The 16,726-nt window shown below is 43.4% G+C and overlaps 1 protein-coding gene across 2 annotated transcripts in view; it reads left to right on the plus strand.

Annotated features, from left to right (window-relative positions):
- TSNARE1 (t-SNARE domain containing 1) overlaps nt 1-16,726 on the plus strand; it is a 565,931-nt gene that overhangs the window by 219,881 nt on the left and 329,324 nt on the right. For both annotated transcript variants that reach the window (XM_067467251.1, XM_067467252.1), the window contains one exon: nt 2,272-2,349. In XM_067467251.1, coding sequence (XP_067323352.1) covers nt 2,272-2,349 — 78 coding nt within the window. The remainder of the gene's footprint in view (nt 1-2,271; nt 2,350-16,726) is intronic.

Genomic DNA, 16,726 nt, shown 5'->3' on the forward strand with positions numbered 1-16,726 from the left:
TTCAGTGGCACCATGTTGGGGCATGGAGTTAGATGAAACAATCCACAAAGTTCTGACACAGTGATTTTTTGCCTTACAGCAAAGCAGCCAGCATGATTCCTTAAGCCAGCAGCTGAAAACGTTATTAGATTTTCCTGAAGTCTGTCAAGTTCTTCCTAAAATTAATTTAAATTCAGATTTGATGGTTCCATTCCTGAGTAATCCCCCCCTCCACCCCCTTGAAGGTATTTTGCTTTGCTTCCAGGATTTCCGCTACAATGCAGCAGCTCTGGAAACAGTTACTTTAGAGCTGATCCATGCTTATTGTCTTCATAGCTGTGGAATACCAAGGATTTTGTAGCTCTATCACTATATGCATATCCTCCCAGTATATTATGTTTTGGGATTCTGCAAAGCACGGTATATATTGATACGGTCAGCAAGGTATATCAAAGTGTCTCACTGTTTATACAATACTTGTAGACTTCAAAACCCCACAATGTAGTGCTACTGTGAGTAAAATTGTGAAGTGGTATTATAGTGTTTCCTTTTAAAAACTTGACTGGAGTCTATGTGTTGATGCGGTCACAGTATCTGAACACTCTTCCATTTTCCTATATGATCCTTCAATATTTTGATGGTGGTCCTGATTTGTGTCTCATCATCTTCCTGAGCGGAAGCTGATAGGTATGAAAAATACAATAGTGATGTTCCACAAATTGTGTGGATCCTATAAAATGTCAGATGGAAGCATTACTATTCCAGCATGCTTTGGGTGTGAGTGGGGCATAAAAAGGAGATGAAACCTCAAAAGACACCAAAGATAGAAGGTGAGCATTGAGCTGGATCTGATGCTGGAAGAAGAATAGGTTAGGGCATGTAAGAAATCAGTTGGTGAGTGTGTTAACTCAAAATTTAAAGCATGAAGCTGGTTGGTTCAGTGACAAATGCAAGATACTCCACTTTGGCAGGAAAAACGAAATGCAAAGATACAGAATGGGGGACAATGCCTGGCTCGAGAGCAGTACGTGTGAAAAAGATCTTGGAGTCCTCATGGACAACAAGTTAAACATGAGCCAACAATGTGATGTGGCGGCAAAAAAAGCCAATGGGATTTTGGCCTGCATCAAGAGGAGCATAGTGTCTAGATCTAGGGAAGTAATGCTACCCCTCTATTCTGCTTTGGTTAGACCACACCTGGAATATTGTGTCCAATTCTGGGCACCACAATTCAAGAGAGATATTGACAAGCTGGAATGTGTCCAGAGGAGGGTGACTAAAATGATCAAGGGTCTGGAGAACAAGCCCTATGAGGAGTGGCTAAAGGAGCTGGGCATGTTTAGCCTGAAGAAGAGAAGGCTGAGAGGAGATATGATAGCCATGTAGAAATGTGTGAGAGGAAGCCACAGGGAGGAGGGAGCAAGCTTGTTTTCTGCTTCCTTGGAGACTAGGACGTGGAACAATGGCTTCAAACTACAAGAGAAGAGATTCCATCTGAACATGAGGAAGAACTTCCTGACTGTGAGAGCCGTTCAGCAGTGGAACTCTCTGCCCCGGAGTGTGGTGGAGGCTCCTTCTTTGGAAGCTTTTAAACAGGGGCTATCTGTCAGGGGTGATTTGAATGCAATATTCCTGCTTCTTGGCAGAATGGGGTTGGACTGGATAGCCCATGAGGTCTCTTCCAACTCTTTGATTCTATGATTCTATAGTTGGGCCAGGCCCAGGGAGCTAGCTGAGCCTGGGACTTTGGGCAACAGTTATATTCCTAAGCTCGAGCTGTGCAGGTGCTTGTAGAGAGAAACAGTTTTGCTTCATGAGCTGCTGGAAGGAGATCTTCCACATGGACACAGAAAGCCCCTTCGAACCTCTCTCAAAGGACGTTGTGCGAGTCACTGCAACTGTTCACATGATTGTATATATGTTGCTCTGCGTTACAAAGAGTAAACTACTTGTTCTTTATGTATGTTGCATGGCATATTTTCTTTCTCTGGGAAGACAGTGTGTGGACTGATAAAATATGAACTACACGTGATTTTCATCACGCCCTCATCTAAATTCTTGTATTGTTTTTTTTATAATCTGCCTTATTATGTTATTGTTACTATCTTATTGTTTGATTATGTCATTGTATAAGCATTTTTACTTGGTGTTGTTGTGTGTCTTGTATGGATTTAATTTTGCTTTATTGGAATTTGTTTGAGTTGGCCCCAAATTTTAGCCCCATTGCTTAGAAACAGAGTGGATGATATGCTTTGGTCTACATATTGACAACCTCTTTTTCTTTCTTTTTAGCGACACAGATTGACCCCAATGAACTGCAGGAACTTTTCCAGGATACGTCAGCCAGCATCTTCCGAATTAATGCCAATGGTAAGTATTTCAAACAAATTGACTATAAATGGGCTGTTGTGAGTTTTTTGGGCTGTATGGCCATGTTCCAGAAGCATTTTCTCCTGATGTTTTGCTTGCATTTATGGCAGGCATCCTCAGAGGTTGTGAGGCCTGTTGGAAACTAGAAAAAATTGGGTTTATGTATCTGTGGAATGATGTCCAGGTGGGAAAAAGAGCTCTTGTCTGTTTGAGGTAGGTGTGAGTGTTTCAATTGGCCACCTTGATTAGCATTTAATGGCCTAGCAGTTACAAGGTCTGGCTTCTTGCTGCCTGGGGGAATCTTTTGTTGGGAGGTGATTAGCTGGCCTTGATTGTTTCTTGTCAAGAGTTCTTTTTCCCACCCTGGACATTCTACATATAGATAGATAGATAGATAGATAGATAGATAGAGACAGACAGACATATGCATACACACACACACAAACCCTACGTATCTTACTTCCAACAGACCTCACAACGTATTGTCGAAGGCTTTCATGGTCGGAATCACTGGGTTTTTGTAGGATTTTTTGGGCTATATGGCCATGGTCTAGAGGCATTTTCTCCTGATGTTTCGCCTGTATCTATGGCAAGCATCCTCAGAGGTAGTGAGGTCTGTTTGAACTAGGAAAAGGGGTTTATATATATGTGGAATGACCATATAGCCCCCAAAAAACCTACAACAACCCAGACCTCACAACCTCTGAGAATGCCTGTCATAGATGTAGGCAAAACATCAGAAGAGAATGCTTCTGGAACATTGCCATACAGCCTGGAACCCTCACAGCAACCTAGTGATTCTGGCCATGAAAGCCTTCCACGATGACTATAAATGTGTTGAATGTATTGTCAGTGTATGAAAGATGGAAATAATATTGTATGTTTATGTATACATTTCCTTAATTTCATCTGACTTTTCTTTCGATTTAAGAACTGAAGGTGGCTTACAATGAATATTATTATTATCATTGTTGTTTATTTATATCCCTCTTTTCTCTCCATAAGGAGAGATTCCGTGGTCTCGCTGTGATAGGATTAATTTAGCATAATAATTGGTCAGAGACAGCCTAAAGGAACATAATATAACAAATTCGTATATTCCAGCAGCAGTTAATTACACAAGTGATAGAAAGTAATGCTGGAGATGAGTTCTGTGCATGCCTTGGACTGCTAAAAAAATACCCAAATAAATGTTTTCTAGAACAAACCAGGTTTGATCTTTCTCTAAAAACCAAGGGAACTAAACTGAACATGTTGTAGTTTGACCATATCATGAGAAGACACAACCTCTATTCCGCTTTGGTTAGACCACACCTGGAATATTGTGTCCAGTTCTGGGCACCACAATTCAAGAGAGATATTGACAAGCTGGAATGTGTCCAGAGGAGGGTGACTCAAATGATCAAGGGTCTGGAGAACAAGCCCTATGAGGAGCGGCTTAAGGAGCTGGGCATGTTTAGCCTGAAGAAGAGAAGGCTGAGAGGAGATATGATAGCCATGTATAAATATGTGAGAGGAAGCCACAGGGAGGAGGGAGCAAGCTTGTTTTCTGCTTCCTTGGAGACTAGGACATGGAACAATGGCTTCAAACTACAAGAAAGGAGATTCCACCTGAACATGAGGAAGAACTTCCTGACTGTGAGAGCCGTTCAGCAGTGGAACTCTCTGCCCCGGAGTGTGGTGGAGGCTCCTTCTTTGGAAGCTTTTAAACAGAGGCTGGATGGCCATCTGTCAGGGGTGATTTAAATGCAGTATTCCTGCTTCTTGGCAGAATGGGGTTGGACTGGATGGCCCAGGATGTCTCTTCCAACTCTAGGATTCTATGATTCTAAGAGCAGAGTTGAAATACAAACTTGCAATGTTGCATACAAAAAACAAACGGTGCAAGAAACTTACATAGTTTTTGTAAGTAACACAAAATAAGGCTAACCCTAACCCTAAACCTAAACCTTGAGTAAACAGCTATTCCACCATAGCCTCCTTTAAAGCAGCATAACCACTTATCTCCAACCCGCTCCTCAGAGCAGAGCCTTTGAGCATAGATCTCCTTAGAGAAAAAGCTCTCTAGAAGTGTATTCTAAAAACCCATACAGTTATACCCCATCGGATGTGGTCCAAGATTGCTGGTTGACCTACATTACCAACTGCACATAATAATTACCATCATAAGGTTTTTCTTCAACACACACACATACTTGGTCCTGCTACAACTTACTGTAACATGTCTTAGAGCTCTGATGATGCATTTGGGGCTGTATGTATTCCATGGCTCATATGTCCTTTGCCTGCTCGCTTGCAAGCTGGTTGCTTCTGTGGCGAGAGAATCAGCCATCTACGAAGACGTTGCCCAGGGGATGCCTGGAAGTCTTGCAATCCTGAAGCACTGCCTGAACATCAAGCAAAAAGCGGGTGCTAGAAACAATATCATACGAAAGCTGACTGGCACAACTTGGGGATCACAACCAGACACAGTGAAGACATCTGCCCTTGCGCTGTGCTACTCTGCTGCTGAGTATGCATGCCCAGTGTGGAACACATCTCACCACGCTAAAACAGTGGATGTGGCTCTTAATGAGACATGCCGCATGATCACGGGGTGTCTGCGCCCTACACCACTGGAGAAATTACACTGCTTAGCCGGTATTGCACCACCTGACATCCTCCGGGAAGTAGCAGCCAATAGTGAAAGGACCAAGGCAGAGACATCTCCAGCTCATCCCCTGTTTGGGTATCAGCCAGCACGTCAACGACTTAAATCTAGACATCGTTTTCCAAGATCTACAGAGACACTCACTGGAACACCTCAGCAAGCAAGAGTCCAAAAGTGGCAGGCTCAAACCCAAAACCTCAACCAATGGCTGATACCAAATGAGAGACTCCCCCTGGGCACACAGAATACTGGGCGACTTGGAAGGTGCTGAACAGACTGCGCTCTGGCCCCACGAGATGCAGAGCCAATCTTAAGAAATGGGGCCACAAAGTGGAATCCATGACATGTGAGTGTGGAGAAGAGCAAACAACTGACCACTTGCTGCAATGCAACCTGAGCCCTACTACATGCACAATGGAGGACCTTCTTGTGGCAACACCAGAGGCACTCCAAGTGGTCAGCTACTGGTCAAAGGACATTTAATCAACTACCAAACTCACAAATTTTGTATTTTGTCTGTTTGTTTGCTGTGTTCTGTTAGAAATGTAATATAATTGACTGGTTGCCCTGACACGACAAATAAAATAAATAAAATGTCCTTTGCCTTTGGTTTCTCCAGTAGCTTTGCTTTGGTAAAACCACATTAGAGTTAATTATTTCAGGGATGTTAGGTTCTTGTTAATTTTACTTTCCCATTCTGTTGTTCAGTTGCTTAGTTTAGTTGTTTAGTTCACAGGTGCTTGACAAAGGAGCAGCTTGTAAATAAATGAACTTAGAACACCAATAAAACAAAGAGTAGTATATAATATCTGAGGAACTCATTTCTGGGAGCACAGACTGCGGGGAATAATTTACCACCAAACAGATGGAAGACCTGGATATGTAAATAGTCGCGTTTCTGTAATTTCAGTTAATAATGTTTTAGCGGTGGTTGGGCGATGGGTTGTAGCCTGGAGTCCGCTCTCCTCGGGGTACAGAACAGTATGAATAATTTTGCATTGAGAAAGTCTCAACTGCCATCTTTAAATGTATTTTCATTTCATAGTTATATTTATATTGCAGACCCTTGCTATCCATAGGGATTTAAATCCAGGATCCCCAGGATACCAACAGAAATGGATGCTCAGGACCCATTATCAAAAAGCATGTCGCAAAATGGTGCCTCTGATAATAAAAAAATGGCAAAATCAAGGCTTGCTTTTGGGGTTTATTAAAAAAACTAGCTTAGGTACGGTAAGGTAATTTATAACGCTATATATGTGAGAGCCGTTCAGCAGTGGAACTCTCTGCCCCGGAGTGTGGTGGAGGCTCCTTCTTTGGAAGCATTTAAACAGAGGCTGGATGGCCATCTGTCAGGGGTGATTTGAATGCAATATTCCCGCTTCTTGGCAGAATGGGGTTGGACTGGATGGCCCATGAGGTCTCTTCCAACTCTTTGATGCTATGATTAGAAAAAGTCAGTCTTTGCTTTTGTTTTTTATGAATGCACCCATTCGAAAATGCATTGGAATGTGTGAGAACTACAACTATCCAACTTCAAGGTTAATTTCTCCTAAACCACTTTGATATGTTCAGTTGGTCATGGGGGTTCTCTATGCCAAAATTGCTCCAAGTGCATTGTAGTTTAGGTTCACAGTTTCTCTGAATGTGGGTGAACTACAACTCCCAGAAATCAAGAACAATTCCTGCCCCCCCCCCCCAAAAAAAAAATCCTCCAGTATGTTCAGTTGGTCATGGGGTTCTGTGAGCCATGTTTAGTCCATCCTTCGTTGGGTTCAGAATGCTCTTTGATTGCAGGTGAACTATAAAGCCCAGCAACTACAACTCCAAAATATTAAGGTCAATTCCCTCCAAACCCTTCCAGTATTCAAATTTAGGCATATCAGGTATGCATGTAGTGTTTGGTCCCGATCAATTGTCATTTGAAGTTGCAATGCTCTCTGGATGTAGGTGAACTACAACTCCCCAAATCAAAGTCAATTTCCTCCAAAGCCCTCCAGTATTTTTTTTGTTGGTCATGGGAGTTCTGTGTGCCAAGTTAGGTCCAAGTCAATTGTTGGTGGGGTTCAGAGTGCTCTTTGATTGCAGGTGAACTATAACTCCCAGTACCTACAACTCAGAATGTGGGTGAACTACGACTCCCAGAAATCAAAGTCTATTCACCCCAGATCCCTCCAGTATGTTCAGTTGGTCATGGGGTTCTGTGAGCCATGTTTAGTCCATTCTTCGTTGGGTTCAGAATGCTCTTTTGATTGCAGGTGAACTATAAATCCCAGCAACTACATCTCCAAAATGGTAAGGTCAATTCCCCCCAAACACCACCAGTGTTCACATTTGGGCATATTGAGTATTTGTGCCAAGTTTGGTCCAGCTCCATCATTGTTTGAGTTCACAGTGCTCTCTGGATGTACGTGAATTACAACTCCCCAAACCAAGGCCAACTCCCCCCAAAGCTCTCCAGTATTTGTTGTTGGTCATGGGAGTTCTGTGTGCCAAGTTAGGTCCAGGTCCACCGTTGGTGGAGTTCAGAGTGCTCTTTGATTGCAGGTGAACTATAACTCCCAATACCTACAACTCTGAATGTGGGTGAACTACGACTCCCGGAAATCAAAGTCAATTCCTCCCAGACCTCTCCAGTATGTTCAGTTGATCATGGGGTTCTTTGATTGGAGGTGATGGGAGTTCTGTCTGCCAAGTTAGGTCCAGGTCTGTCGTTGGTGGGGTTCAGAGTACTCTTGGATTGCAGGTGAACTAAAACTCCCAGTACCTATAACTCTGAATGTGAGTGAACTACAACTCCTGGAAATCAAAGTTAATTCCTCACAGACATCTCCATTATGTTTAGTTGATCATGGGATTCTGTGAGCTATGTTTAGTCCATCGTTGGTGGGGTTCAGAATGCTCTTTGATTGGAGGTGAACTATAACTCCCAATACCTACATCTCCTAAATGTGAAGGTCAGTTCCTCCCAAACCTCACCAGTATTCAAATTTGGACATATCAGGTATTCAACAGTAATGCAATAGGATGAAGTTGGGCCTTGTGATTGAATCAGATATCTCCAGCCATGACCTTTAATGACGCAACACAGTTGGCTCTGTGCTTAATTTCATCTGGAAACCCACCATAGAATTGCACTAAATCTAGAGATTCCTAGAGAAGTGTTCTATCAGATTTTTTTTTTTTAAAGATAGGATTTCATATTTATTGTGCTGTCACATGCTGGGCCTGTGCATCAGACTGTAGACAGGACATAAATTCTGTGTGCCCAACGGGACGCCGGGGCTGCCTCAGATTAAAGGCCTTTGGATTTCCTTAAAACAGAGTCTTTAGATTGCTTAAAGGTTCAACAAAGTTCTTTATTAATGAAAACAAACAGGTACTTTAAGGCTTTCTTAGCAGTCTCTTGGCTCTCTCTCAAGCTTGTCTGCAGGGAACAGGCACTATCTTCTTAACTGTAACTAATGGGGAAATCCTTAACTTCGAATCTGGGCAGTCTGTCTTTGCCTCTGTTGGCGTGGAGCCCCTGCACCCGGTACCAACTGCTTCTGGCTTCCACGAGTGACCCTTACCAAGCAGAGGTTTGTAGACTTCCAGGGGAAAAGAACTCAGATTTCCGTGATGGCTGACTGAAGTCCTTCAGCAAAGGAGATGTAGGGCAGTATAACCCCAGCCAAGCTGTGGGCTGTATATCTCCCCGGCCAAGCCGTAGAAGACGAAGCTTTCTACAGAAGCTCTTGGTATTATGTCCTGCGTGAAAGGCTTCTCTGTGTGGACTGAACAAAAAATGGCTCCTATTCCCTCTAAAAGCCAAAAAGGGGGCGGGACCAGGGAACCTAACTATAATTGACAGGTGGCTTGCCCTATGATTGCAGCCAAAAGAAGCCACCTATCTACAGAGTCCCTGAAACTTAGGACTATAACAAACATTAAATGCAAAACAAACAAAATTGGAGCTCCTGGTGCAGTTGTACCTGCACATTTATGGCTTTTCCATTTTCATGAGGCTGCTACGTGCCTAACCCCTATGAAAGCAGAAGTTTTGGTATAGCTTTATATAGCAATGTAATCTGGAACACTGATGGAACCTGGCCTGAAACATCTGGACAATGTTACCAAGAAAGTACCTTTTCCCTAAAGATGGGCTTTGTTCTGAGCCTGATGAGCCTTTGTGCTGATCCTTTGTGATCTTTGTATGTATCTGTTTCTTTCCTACCAATTTCTCGAAGCTGCTGCAGATAAATTCTTCTAATTGGAGGGCATTTGCCACTGTTACATCCTGCTCTCCTCTGACCATTTCATCATGACAGCAGTCCTCAGAAGGTCTAACTGACCTTGACATATTTTTAGGAGCTGTCACATTTCATCTTGGGAATTGACAGTAGCACAGGGTTCAACGTCTGGTGGATTCAAGGAGGCCATGGATACAGACATGTACATACAAGAAAGGAAAAGAAAGGAAAAGAAAAGCAATTATCGTACTCCGGAGACCTCCAGAAAGGTTTACCTCCTGTGATTTCTTTCCATATCTCAATAACTTGTGCAAATGTCATCAGGTCTTTCCATGTCATGGGCGAATATGAAAGGATAGACACCCCATATATGCATTTATGGGGAGAGAGGGAAAGGGAGATGGGTGTGTGTATCTATCATCATTCACAGAGGCAGTGAAAATTAATGCTTTGGTGACCTAACTGTAATAAAGATGCCAACTCCATTTCAAAGAAGTCTCCCCTTTGGGCATTTCTGGGTAGGACTCCAGGGAGCTTCATAAAATAATAGGACTGGAAGAGATCCCCAGGGTCCTGCAGTCCAATCTCATTGTGCCATGTAGGAAGACACAATCAAAGCCCTCCAGACAGATGCTCATCTTGCCCCCATTTAAACATCCCAGAGAAGGAGACTCCATCACAATTCAAAGCAGCAACATATTCCACTGTCAAAGCACTCATTCATTTTAATGAATGTTTAGGTGGAATCTTGTTTATTGGGTTGTTGTAGGTTTTTCAGGCTATATGACCATATTCTAGAAGCATTCTCCCCTGACGTTTCACCTGCATCTATGGCAAGCATCCTCAGAGGTTGTGAGGTCCTCAGTGGTTGTGAGAAAAAGTAATGTGAGTAGACAAGTAGGTACCATGTTGTAGGTTTATCGGGCTATATGACCATGTTCTAGAAGCATTATCTCCTGACATTTCACCTGCATCTGTGGCAAGCATCCTCAGAGGTTGTGAGGTCCTCAGAAGTTGTGAGAAAAAGTAATGTGAGTATACAAGTAGGTACCATGTTGTAGGTTTATCGGGCTGTATGGCCATGTTCTAGAAGCATTCTCTCCTGAAATTTCACCTGCATCTATGGCAAGCATCCTCAGAGGTTGTGAGGTCCTCACAACCTCTGAGGATGCCTGCTATAGATGTAGGCAAAACATCAGAAGAGAATGCTTCCAGAACATGGCCATATAGCCCGAAAAACCTACAACAACCCAGTGATTCTGAAAGCCTTCGACAATCTTGTTAATGTTGGTGTTACCTTAGATCGCCCAGTGTGGAACACATATCACCACACTAAAACAGTGGATGTGGGTCTTAATGAGACATGCCACCTTATCACAGGATGTCTACACTCCACACCACTAGAGAAATTACACTGTTTAGCCGGTGTTGCACCACCTGATATCCGCTGGGAAGTAACAGCCAATAATGAAAGGACCAAGGCAATGACATCTCCAAACCTTCCCCTGTTTGGGTATCATCCAAGACAAGAAAGGGAGCGGCCCCATCTGGCTGCAAGCGACTGGGTGCAAGGACTCCATCTCTGACGACGAGATGGTGCTGAGAGAGTACAGCTATGACTACAAGTTCAGATACTGTGGCCATTGTAACACTACCACGGACATCAAGCAGGGTATCATCCAGTACACCAACACCTTAAATCAAGAAATAGTTTACTACGATCTACAGAGATACTCACAGGAACAAGCCATGTCTGAAACCAGATGAGAAACTCTCTCCTGGGCACACAGAAGACTGGGTGACTTGGAAGGTACTGAACAGACTGCGCTCTGGCACCATGAGATGCAGATCCAACCTTAAGAAATGGGGCTTCAAAGTGGAGCCCACGACATGTAAGTGTGGAGAAGAGCAGACAACAGACAACAGATCAACTATTACAATGCAGTTTGAGCCCTGCCACATGCACTCCAAGTGGCCAGCTACTGGTCAAAGACATTTAATAGAATACCAAGTTTTTAAACTTTCTGCTTTTTCAATACATTACAACTGTACCCTCGATTTGCTACTGATATGATAAATAATAAAACCTTAGATTGAACACTAAGATATAGGAAACACTGCTTGAAAACCAAGCACAAAGTAGCTGCATGCAATAACATCCTTCTGAAACTTACTGGGAGTATATGGGAAGCAGACCCGAAATTAATAAGAACATCAGCCCTAGCTTTGTCTTACTCATCTGCTGAGTATGCTTGCCCTGTTTGACACAAGTCTTCCCACACAAAGAAGGTGAAGACAGCACTGGACGAAACATGCAGAATAATCACAGGATGTCTGAAACCTACACCTGTTGTTAAACTCTACAAGCTAGCTGGCATTGCCCTCCATGTGCAACGGGAAGTTGCTGCTAGCTGTGAGAGAAATAAGATTGAACAATGTGAAAGCCACCCACTGCATAGGTATCAGCATTCTCCAAGTAGACTCAAATCAAGGGAAAGCTTCATGAGAACCACCACTCTTCTTAACATTCCCCCAGCAACAGCATCTCTCTGGGCAACTAAACCAGGAAATCCCAATTGGATGGCCCCTCACAAGGGTGTTCCTTCATGCGCAAACCAAGAATGGGCAACTTGGAAGTCCCTGAACAGACTCAGAAGTGGAGTTGGCAAATCAAAAGACAACCTGGCAAAATGGCACCACCTAAAAAAATCCCCCACCTTTTGTGACTGTAGAGCAGAACAGACAACTCCACAAACTATCTACAGACCCACCAAGAAAATCCAGCAAATGCTATGTTCAGCAAATGACAAGAGGGATCCTCTCACTTCTGCAGGAGTCTGCATTGCCCAAACACGAATCAAGGAACATGCAAGGCACTGCAGACTACTTCAACCAGAGAAATCAGCCATAGCAGAGCACCTGATGAACCAACCTGGACACAGCATATTATTTGAGAACACAGAAATGCTGGACCACTCTCACAACCACCATGTCAGGCTACACAGAGAAGCCACTGAAATACACAAGCATGTGAACAATTTCAACAGAAAGGAGGAAACCATGAAAATGAACAAAATCTGGCTACCAGTATTTAAAAAACTCTAAAATTACAACAACACAACAACAGAGAGGAAACAAACAAGGACATCTAATCACCTCTCAACAAAAGTTTGCTCTAGGCACTGTCAGGCAATCAAATTCTCATCAAGGTGGTCAGTTGAAACATTCACACCTAGCTCAAGCAGACAAGAGTCCTTTGTCTCACCCTGGTCATTCCACAGATATATAAACCCCTTTTCCTAGTTCCAACAGACCTCACTACCTCTGAGGATGCTTGCCATAGATGCAGGCAAAATGTCAGGAGAGAATACCTCTAGAACATGGCCATATAGCCTGAAAAAACCTACAACAACCTAACTCCACATCTGTATGCTTGTCCACAATGTCCTGCCTCATGTACAGAGGAATAATTGTTTGAGGCTACAGACCATGAGGTTGTTGTTGCCCGTTTTTGGTCAAAAGGCATTTAGCTGCTTGGGCTCCTTCTATTTTTATCAGTTTTATACTAATTTATACAATGTGTTTGATAGAAAATAAATAAATACATTTTGTTTCCTATAGTTAGCATTAGGGTTTGTAGTTTGATGAGGCACTAAGGTTCTGTGGGAAGTCATGCTACCCCTCTATTCTACTTTGGTTAGATCACACCTGGAATATTGTGTCCAATTCTGGGCACCACAATTCAAGAGAGATATTGACAAGCTGGAATGTGTCCAGAGGAGGACGACTAAAATGATCAAGGGTCTGGAGAACAAGCCCTATGAGGCGCGGCTTAAGGAGCTGGGCATGTTTAGCCTGAAGAAGAGAAGACTGAGAGGAGATATGATAGCCATGCATAAATATGTGAGAGGAAGCCACAGGGAGGAAGGAGCAAGCTTGTTTACTGCTTCCATGGAGATTAGGACAAGGAACAATGGCTTCAAACTACAAGAAAGGAGATTCCATCTGAACACGAGGAAGAACTTCCTGACTGTGAGAGCCGTTCAGCAGTGGAACTCTCTGCCCCGGAGTGTGGTGGAGGCTCCTTCTTTGGAAGCTTTTAAACAGAGGCTGGATGGCTATCTGTCAGGGGTGATTTGAATGCAATGTTCCTGCTTCTTGGCAGAATGGGGTTGGGCTCGATGGCCCAGGAGGTCTCTTCCAACTCTTTGATTCTGTGATTCTATGATTCTATGACAATTCTCATCGTTCCTCCCTAAATTACAGAGTGTAAGATTCCATAGGATGTTGCCCTGGCATTTAAAGTGGAATCACACTACTACAATTTTCAGTGTCAAAGGTTTTTTTACTATTGACTGCAAACCAGCAGAGCAAACATGAAAACTAACTCAATTGAGCTTTGGATGGAATTGATGAAATCTATGCTAAGTTGTCATCTGGGAAGATAACTAATGCCTGGGAGATGTTGTTCCTGCAGGTGGTGGTGTAGCCCCTGCAACAATAAAGCTGCACAGCCATTCATTAAAAGGAATTTTATCCCACCTTTTGACTTAAAAACCCCTGAAAGCAGCTTAAAAGCAGAGTAATTTAAAATACAATAAAAAAGATCAATACAAAACTGTATATAATGCAGCAGAAAACAGCACTCTAACAACAGGAAAGCTGAAGAAAAAGATGGAGCTGAACAACCAGATAAAAGGGGCCTCCAATGTCTCTAAAAGCACGAGAAGAAAAGGAGGACTTTGACTGTCTTGGAATAAGGAAGATGTCAGGTGAACTTTCTGGGGGGGGGGGGGGGGGGGGAGGATTCAAAGGTCCTCTGAGAGTAAAAGCATGTTCTTTTCTCCTCAGCTTCCACAATCTCTTCTGGTTCCTTTGAAACAGGAGGCAGTTTAGCCTGGTGTAAATGGCAGCCCCAGATCTGTCATGTTCATGCTGGGAAATGCAACCATTTCTCTTGGGCAGTATGAACTTTTCCTCCTCCTACTCTTCCTTGGACATGGAGCTCCATGTGAGCTGCTGGCCATCACAGATGTCAGAATGGGGTGCCCAAATGGTACTTCCTCCTTGGTCTTTATCACATGAGTACTACATTTTGGCAATGGCAGAGGAGTTTGCATTACCAAGGGATTCTCCCCTCCATCTTTCTAGTCACATGGGCACCTTCACTGACATCACCCCTCATTAGGTAGCTGTGAGATTTTCAGGCGGTATGGCTATGTTCCAGTAGCATTCTCTCCTGATGTTTTGCCTGCATTTGTGACTGGCCTCAGAAGTCTGTTGGAAATGAGGCAAATGGAGTGCGTGCGTGCGTGCGTGCATATTTGTGTGTGTGTGTGTGTGTGTAAATATAAAGATTTTCCCCTGACATTAAGTCCAGTTGTGTCTGACTCCAGGGGTTGGTGCTCATCTCCATTTCCATTTCTAAGCCAAAGAGCTGGCGTTGTCCCAAGGTCATGTGGCCAGCATGACTGCATGGAGCCCCATTACCTTCCCACTGGAGCGGTATCTATTGATCTACTCACATTTGCATGTTTTTGAACTGCTAGATTGGCAGAAGCTGGGGCTGACAGTGGAAGCTCATGCCACTCTCTGGATTTGAACCTGCGACCTTTCAGTCAACAATTTTAGCAGCTCAGCGGTTTAACCTACTGCACCACCGGAGACTCTGTCTATCTGTCCGTCTGTCCATCTGTCCGCCCATCCATCCATCCATCCATCTATCTATTGAATGTCCAGGGTGAGTGAAAGAACCCTTGTCTGTTTGAAGCAAGTATGAATGTTCTCCCACCTTGGACATTCCATAGATAGATAGATAGATAGATAGATAGATAGACTTCACTTGCCTCATTTTCAACAGACATCTGAACAAACCTCTGAGGATGCCAGCCACAGATGTAGGCAAAACGTCAGGAACGAATACTACTGGAACATGGTCATACAATTGGGAAAACTTACAGCAACCCAGTGATTCTGGTCATGAAAGCCTTTGACAACACATCACCCCTCCTTCATGCTGGTCACGTGGGTTCTGGTGTCAACAGAGATGCCTGCCATGGTAGAAGTTCAAACAGAGCCCTTTGGCCAACTAGGAATGGAAACAGCTGCAACATAGTCATAATCCACCCCTTTTCCTGCAATGATGAGCTCAGGAACAGGGTCACACAACCCGTGTCTTGTTGGACAATGGATTAACTTGAATGGGACCTGATCCAGCTGTTCAGATGACTCTGAAGCTGTGAGATAGTCCAGAGTGCTTAGCAAAGTCTGGAATACCCCCCAACAATGTCCAAAATGGGGTAAAACTGGTGTGAACACAAAATCCCTTAGGATAATAATCAAAAGTAGCTATTTGTCATGAAGATTGCCAGCCATTCATTTGAGTTGCCTCTGGGGTTTTTCGTATAGACAACTCCAGGGGCCCAGTTTATAATGCAAGAGCATTCCAGTTGGAACTGCGAAAAAGAAATGGAATGATATATATTTATTTCTACATGCCTTCGTTCTTTATCTGGAATGCATACACCTTGTTCTTTAGCCAGGAAGACCCCCAGATAATTGATTGGATTAATTTTGATTCCAAATTGCAATCAAAAGAAGATACAAAACTGTGGAATAGAGGTTTTTATTTATTTATCATGTCAGGAGCAAACCAAACAGTTGTACTGTATTTTTTTTTACAAACAAACAAAACACAAAGTTTGCAAGCTTGGTAGTTGATTAAATGTCCTTTGACCAGTGGCTGGCCACTTGGAGTGCCTCTGGTGTTACTATAAGAAGGTCCTCCATTGTGCATGTGGCAGGGCTCAGGTTGCATCGCAGCAGGTGTTCAGTGGTTTGCTCTTCTCCCCACTTGCATGTCGTGGATTCCACTTTGTGGCCCCATTTCTTGAGGTTGGCTCTGCATCTTGTGGTGCCAGAGCACAGTCTGTTCAGCGCCTTCCAAGTTGCCCAGTCTTCTGTGTGTCCAGGGGGGAGTTTCTCATTTGGTATCAGCCATTGATTGAGGTTCTGGTTTTGAGCCTGCCACTTTTGGACTCTCGCTTGCTGAGGTGAAAGCTTTCCATTCATCGCTGGGACTGAAGTATGATGAAGTTACACAGAGTTGTTCTTTATTCTGAGACCATAGCAGTAACTCAAAAGAAATTCAAATAGTCATGCCTTTAGTAATGCCTTCCTCATCGTAAGATAACCTAAGTTGCAAAATGTGTCAGGTTTTACAATGTATTGTAATGTAATATAGCTGAGTCATGCACTGCTAATGGGTTTTTATTGGAAATGCTGAGTCATGCATTAACTGTATATAGGGGATCATTTGGGGAATGTGTTCTGGCCTAGTCCAGGTGATTGTGAAAGATGCAATCCTGGGTCTGAGTTGAGTCAATGAGTTGGGAACCAATCAGTGATTGCTATGTGTAAATGAATTGTATATAAGGAAGTCATGTACAGTGTATATTTCTCCTTGTTCTGTGATGTTGTTCGTTGAAGGCTATAT

Source organism: Anolis sagrei, chromosome 4, assembly GCF_037176765.1.
Source record: "Anolis sagrei isolate rAnoSag1 chromosome 4, rAnoSag1.mat, whole genome shotgun sequence".
Classification (NCBI taxonomy): Eukaryota; Metazoa; Chordata; class Lepidosauria; order Squamata; family Dactyloidae; genus Anolis; species Anolis sagrei.